Source organism: Echinops telfairi, unplaced genomic scaffold, assembly GCF_000313985.2.
Source record: "Echinops telfairi isolate 266 unplaced genomic scaffold, ASM31398v2 ScPeMD7_44;HRSCAF=162, whole genome shotgun sequence".
Taxonomy (NCBI): domain Eukaryota; kingdom Metazoa; phylum Chordata; class Mammalia; order Afrosoricida; family Tenrecidae; genus Echinops; species Echinops telfairi.
Window position 1 is genome coordinate 7,664,891 of NW_022103942.1, and position 7,305 is coordinate 7,672,195.

The window sequence follows — 7,305 nt, forward strand, 5'->3', positions numbered from 1 at the left end:
ACAAATGTATAGATGTGCTTTACACAATTGATCTATGTATTGTGATAAATTGTATGAGCCCCAATAAATTGATTAATTAAAAAAATAAAAATAAATAAATAAAAAATATATATATATATTTATATCTAACTCTGCCCACACTACTTGAAATTTTTAGCAAAATGATGAATCCAAACATAGCATAACCAGAAATTCATAATGAAATAAAATGTACCTTTCTTCTGTGTAGCAAAATTCAGTGCCAATTGTGCAAAAAGATCTGGATTTTCAAACTTGTCTTCCTTAACTTTCAACCAAAAACAGTTCTCAGACAATTCTCTGGGCTCAACCTAGAAAATAAGTAAATAAATGAATAATACATAAGTTTCTTGATTATTATCTCATATTTAATTTTTCAAAATAATCATTTTCAGCAAGGTTGAATAAGTTTTCATTTAGCTATCCATGAGGTCAAATTTACAATATATCCAAATGACACTTTTAAATATTATCTTAGGAATTTCTTAGAATCTAAATGGTGTAGATAAAGGTATCCAACAATGATGCATGATATAGCAAATTATATATAATTTTTTCTATAAATAATTGACTAAAGCCATCCTTTAACTCTTTGGTCTTGGGTTTTCATTTAATGAGAATGCTGGCACAGAACTTAAGAGTTTATAGGTTAGCTTGAAATTAGTCACCGTAATGATAGCTGATACTGAAACATCTGCAACATGTGTTCTATGCTATTCTGAATAATTTACGTACATAGATTTGTTTGGTCTTAAAAATGAATCCTTTCAAAAAGGTCCCTTTTATTCTATACATAGTAAAGATGGTGAAACTGACACTCAGAAAGTTTCAGCGTCTGCTGAATATCACACAATTTACTTAATTCAGAGCTGGGGTATAAACTCAGGCCACCTAGATATTACAATGGAACAGAGTAGACAACCTTAAATGTAGACCCTAGATACAGAAAATTATGCTCATAGCTACTACTGAAACCAAATATTAGAACTATCCTCTTCACAGTGCATCATAATGCTCTGTAATACATAAATGTCATGCTATATCATATTCATTATCACATTTACACAGATAACTTGACCAACAGCTTCTACAGGCTATATTTTGGTACATCTTGATTCCTACGCAAAGACTCCATTACAATTCAATTCCTCATTTACTCTAATGAGCCAAGTTGGGATATTTTACAAACTGATGTTGAACCTCTACTATAGCCACAATAGTCAAAAGAGATTAGTGCTGCTAGAATGATAGATACCTTGACAAAGGTAACAAAATAGACAGCCCAGAAATAAATCTATCCACCTACAGAAAACTGATCTTTAAAAAAGGGCAAAACTATATTAAATGGGTGAGGGGATACAAACAGAAGAATGAAACATTAACCATATCTCACTCCAAACACAAAAATAGACACAACATGATTAAGGTTTTTAGATTAAAAACCTAAACATAACCTTTAAAACAATAAGTGTCATCAATGAAAATACAGGGACAAACTTAAACGCCATAATATACAGGGTATAAACACACTACCAAACATAATGAAAATCACACACAGAACACAAGTGTGCATGCAGCAAAAGACTTCATCTAAGAGCAAAATGAGAACCCATAGATTGGAAAAACATTGCTGGAAATGATACATTGCATAAGGGATGAATACGAGGAGGCACCCTCCAAAAAATGGGAGGAAGCTCCACTGGGCAGAGCTTTCTTAGTATGCATTTTTCCTGCTAGGTGAGCATCCAGAAACTTTTTCTGTTAGTGCACCCAGTAGTGTCTCCTGGGGAAGTTCTCTCTGGTCACAGGGAACGTTTTCGTAAAAGCAGTTCCACTCAAACCTTGTTTTTTGGAATGGCCAATTTAAGAGAACAGCGTGTGGCTGTGAAATGTTTTTTCCTGCTTGGGAAAAATGCAGCAGAAACTTTTGTGATGTTGAACAAAGCTTACAAGGATGGTGCTATGGGGAAAACTAAAGTGTACAAGTGGGTTTCTAATTTCAAAAGAGGTGAAATGTAGGTTGATGACAAATTCCATTCTGGACATCCGTCAACTTCCCGAATGGACAAAAATGTCAAAAACTTTCATGCACTAGTGTTCAAAGACCAAGTGTGGAAAATGGAAGAGATAGGGAAGTTATCTGGACTATTCTGGAGCTCAGTTTAGTGAATTTTAATGGAATATTGGAGAATGAGAAGGGTCACTGTGAAATCTGTGCCTCGGATTCTGACTGACCAGGAAGAAGAGTGTCAAGTGGAAACATGCCATGCTGTAAAAGAACAGCTCCGAAGTAACCCAGACTTTTTCCCCATGGCCATTACTGGTGATCAGACATGGTGCTGTTCTTACGACTCCAAAAACAAACACAGTCAAGCCAGTGGAAGATGCCCCACAAAGCTCATCAAGTGAAATCAAAGATCAAGATGATGCCCCTTTGTTTTTTGATGTGAGGATGATAATGCATTTGGAGTTTGTGCCACTAGGTCAGACTGTTCATCAAGCTTTCTACTTGTTCTGGAAAGATTACAAAACAGTGTGTGACCCAAAAAAGGCCTGATTTCTGGTAGATGGGGGACTGCTTTTGCCATCACCACAATGCACTACTCACGAAGCTATCTCAGTGTGCCAATTTTTGGCCAACCCCCCCCCACCGCCCCAAAACCCAGCATGCCTCTCTTGCCCCATGGACCTGACTCATCTGACCTCACTTTGTGCAACTTCTTTTAGTTTTCGCGAATGATGCGGGACATGAAAGGACAGTGATTTGATGATGTAGAAGAGGTGAAGAAAAAAACAGGGAGGTTTGACAGATGAGTTTGAAAAATGTTTCCAAGAATGGAATAGTAGATTTGACAAATGTATTACGTGTAATGGAGAATAGTTTTAAGGTGATAAGGTTCTTTTGTAAAAAAGAAAAGAAAACAAAACAAAACAACATACATAGCTTTGGGAGGGGAGTTCTGCTTTTTGGGGGGTTAGCCATTCTTATTAAAAATCTGTTAAAAAAATACAACACCTTAACAAGAAAGAGACAAAAAAAATCCAATAAAAATTCGACAAGAGTACATGAATATACAGTTCACCAAAGGACGTTCAGGCAAGCCACAAATCTATAAATACAATAAGTAGCTCTTCCAGAGAATCAAATCATGACAATAATGCAATACCACCTTAAATACACACTGATGGCAAAGTTAAAATACGGAAAAAGGAAAATACCGAATGGTGGACAGCTGCTGGGGGGACTGTAAATGTGTACAACAGCTGTGGAAACTGGCATGGCACTTCCTCAATCAAAATGGGAAGAAATATACTGTATCATTCAGTGATCTCTCAACTTATTGTATACCCAAATTAAATAAGGAGCAAAATATGAACATATACACTCCCATGTCCATGACAGCATTATTCACAAGAGCAGGCGGATGGAGACAACCTAAATGCCTGTCAGTAAAAGAACAGATGAATAAACCATGGCATACACACGCACAATGGATTACCAGACCCAGCTAATAAATACTGGTGTAATTGTCAAGCACCTAATGAGATCAATGGATTTGAAGTTATTTAATTACATAGAGACAAAATTTGTAAGAGACCACTATTATGAGAGAATTAAATGCAGGAAAAAGTTTTCAGACAAAAAGAAACAATCTTTGACTTTCATGGGAATGAAGGGGAAAGGAGGGATGAAGAAGCAAATAAACGAGTAAACTAAAAAGAAAAGAGAGATTGAAAAACACTAAAATAGCACAGTGTTCAAGGAAATAAAATTAAAATGTAAATTGACTTGGCATTATTCTGATCCTAAAAATTTACCAAAAAGCACCGTGAGATATCACTGTAGGTCTGACCTTAGATGAGTTATTTCCTCCAAATAGTGGTTTGAGTAATAATATTTTCTTTAAAAGAGTGGTGGTTCCTGGTTAATAAGGAATGTATCAACTTTTATAATGAGCTTTTTAAAAGATCTATTTCAAAACATATTTTTGTGGCAAAGGAAAATATGTTTCAGAAGAAAACACGTTTCTCATCATATTAGAACAATAAGGTTATGTTACTGTATATGGTCAACTATTTCACACTATCTCCATGTTTAAAATGGAATCAAAAGAAAACTGCAATCTCTAAAAGCAAAAATAAATAAGGTTCAATAATTTTAAAAGAGATTATATATGAAAAGGTTATGCTACATAAAGTTAACAATGGTAAAATTATCAAAATGGGTTTTCATTGGAATATATTATTCTGAATGTTATTCTTTAAGTCACTGTATTGATTTATATTGATTCTATATTAATTTGAAATGCTGTGTGAAATTTTAGAGCTATCTAAATACTATGCAAAGTAAAGCAAGTGTAAGCAGTCATATTCTCAAACATTATTACAATAGTTCTATCTAAAAATGGGCTTTGTACCATATTAATGTTCCCCAATGTCTAGAAAAACAAAGAAAAGCACAATAAAACCCTCTAGTTATAGTATTACCTTCGACCAATTGATTCTTTTCATGGACACCTCAGGCTTATATATCTTTTTCTGTTTCATTCCATAAGGTAGATCAATTGGTCCTCCTGGGGGAAGAGGAACTCCTCCTAGTGGTGGCGGTAGAGGAGGTCCCATGAACAAAGGTGGTGGTGGTGGAGGTACACCACTCACTCCAGCTGAAGGAAGTGGAGGAGGAGGAGGAGGTGGAGGAGGTCCTGCTCCAGGTAGAGGGGGTGGAGGTGGAGGTGGTGGTACACAAGGTAATGAAGGTGCTGGAGGAGGAATTCCTGATGCACCCTGAAATATATATAACCCAATGTTTAAGTGTTAGTAATAAAATATAACCAAAAAAATACAACTCAGTAAACCGATGGAGTTTAATTATTTTAAGATCATATGTTCTTTAATTCAGCAACATCTAAATGCTAAAAAATACATAAACCTCTGATAAGCATTAAAGCCTCTGGAAAATGCCTACTTTTTCTAGCACACTAATGTTAGCAAAGATGAGATTTTCACATTTTTTGGAATATTCTTCAAAAACCATGAAAACGTATGCTTTGTTATAAACATATAATAAACAAGTACTCTATACGGATTAGGTAGGTTAGTCTACTTGGGTTGTTGAATAGTATAATTAATGTGAGGTCATGGATTTGATTCCTTTGGTAGCCAATTAGCTTTCACAATGTCTATCTCACAGCATCAGTAATTTAGCCATCTCCTAATACCAATAGTTAATAATAAAGAACATCCAATGGCATTGTAATATATGCGCAGGTTTATCAACATTTCTAAATTATTTCTTTTGATTCATATTACAACCCTGTAACAAAGGCAGATGGGTCCTTGGGTGGCAAAAGTGGTTAATTGCTCCACTGTAAACCAAAAGTTTGGCAGTCTGAAACACACCCAGCAGTGCCTCACATGAAAAATCTCGTGCTCTAATTATAAAACATCCGTCACTGAAAACACTATGAAGCTATGTAATTCCATTATAACACACATGGGACAGAACTGACTACACAGTACCTAGTTTTTGTGAGATTGTTTTAAAAATGTAGTTTTGATGCTCTTGCTAATATGAAGACATGAAAAACTGGAAAAGTTGGGACTAACCAAATTTCCGAGACTGAAATATGAGGAGGGCTTGAATTCAGGCCTCCTTCTCTTGTAGCAGACTTATTGCTCTTATTTTCCTTACTTGCCTTTGAGTCTGTTCTCCATAGTGTTTTCAAAGGGAAACCTTTTAACTAGCAGTCTACTGACCGCTTAACCATTTGTGCTACCCAGGTGCTTCTTCTCACGAACGCACTTCATTTGCCATGAGGATTGAATTCTATGGCGGGTATAACATATTTTTATTACCAGAAAGCAGTTTCAAATCCATTCTCTAATGATAATAGATGACAAATGAAAGAGAGCATGTCTTCTCTGGTGATGATTAATTTGCTCTAGTTTATTTTATCCTATGATGGACAAGAATAACTCACTTTCCAAAATAAATGAAAAGTTCCTAATAAACTCCTACCATTGAACAATCATTCTTGGCCTTGCATTAGAAATAGTTAAAACAAATGAAATTTCATGGTAATTTCACTGGAGAGAAAGTGATATTATTTTTATTATTATAAATTTTCCAATTCCATTATTTAATTGTACAATAAATTAAAAAAATAATAAATCAAAGCTCTCTGTTAGTGTAGCATAATTTTGGCACAATTAATTAAAAGAATCAAGATATTTACAAGAATATTAAATAGTTAAAAAGCAATAAATAGATAGGCATGATCACACGAAAAACTTTTCAAAATAGTCACGGACCACTGATCAAATATTTTATTCATATATGAATAAAATTTTTGCAAATAAGTACACATACAACTAATGAAGTATATTTATGTACTTAACTAATGACAAAATTCTCCTAAGGTTAGGCAGAAATTAAATACAGAAAATAATATGCAAAGCTCTTTTCAAGGTATTTGTAATGCAGTAAAATTATAGTTTAAAAAATTGATTGAAACAAAAGAAATCCTGTGGAAAATTACCATGCTTTTCCTGAAGTTTTTAAAGAAATTAGTAATTCACCCAGCAAATTTTGAGACAAATAGATTTTTCATAAAAAATCAAAGTGCAAAATATTTATCTGACTTTTTTTGATACACAACAAAATTTAAAGGAATATGCTGTGTGAACATCAGTCATTTAAAACTTATTAGATTTTGTAATGTCATAAAACTGGTTACTATAAAAATGTTACCACTTTAACACCAAATTTTACTTAAGCCAAATATATATTATACTGATTAAAGAAGTAATGTTTATGTTAAATGTCAAAGAACTTCAAAATCAAATCATAGCATTTTTACTTTCCGCCGAAGAAGATATAACAATTCAGTGATTCAATCAGGCCACAGCGTCCTATTGTACCTGACATATGCAAAATGAGTGTTTTATTTGATGTATTTACAGCAATAAAATGTGTTGTATGATTTTTTGCTTTTACAGTTAATTTAATATTAAATAAGCATCGACTCACTAAATAGCAAAACTTACATTAGTGCACTATGAGCTTGAATGAAAACTAGAGTATGTATCTTGGCTTTCATACAACTAAAGATCTTAATTATACAAATGAACATAGACAGGCCTAACAAGATTAATGAGGCAAAACAAAGACCGTAATAGTATGGGAAGGAAATAGTAAAGCACTAGAGGATAGTTAAGTCTTTCATCAGTCCTAGCCAACATAGATAACCCTTCAGAAACCATAATGGGAGTAATGATTCCCTGAGG

General features: G+C 33.9%; 1 protein-coding gene across 2 annotated transcripts in view; it reads right to left on the reverse strand.

Moving 5' to 3' along the window:
• DIAPH2 (diaphanous related formin 2) overlaps positions 1-7,305 on the reverse strand; it is a 982,643-nt gene that overhangs the window by 703,733 nt on the left and 271,605 nt on the right. For both annotated transcript variants that reach the window (XM_045290573.1, XM_045290572.1), the window contains 2 exons: positions 4,507-4,803; positions 215-329 (listed from right to left, as the gene is read on the reverse strand). In XM_045290573.1, the coding sequence (XP_045146508.1) occupies positions 215-329; positions 4,507-4,803 (412 nt within the window). The remainder of the gene's footprint in view (positions 1-214; positions 330-4,506; positions 4,804-7,305) is intronic.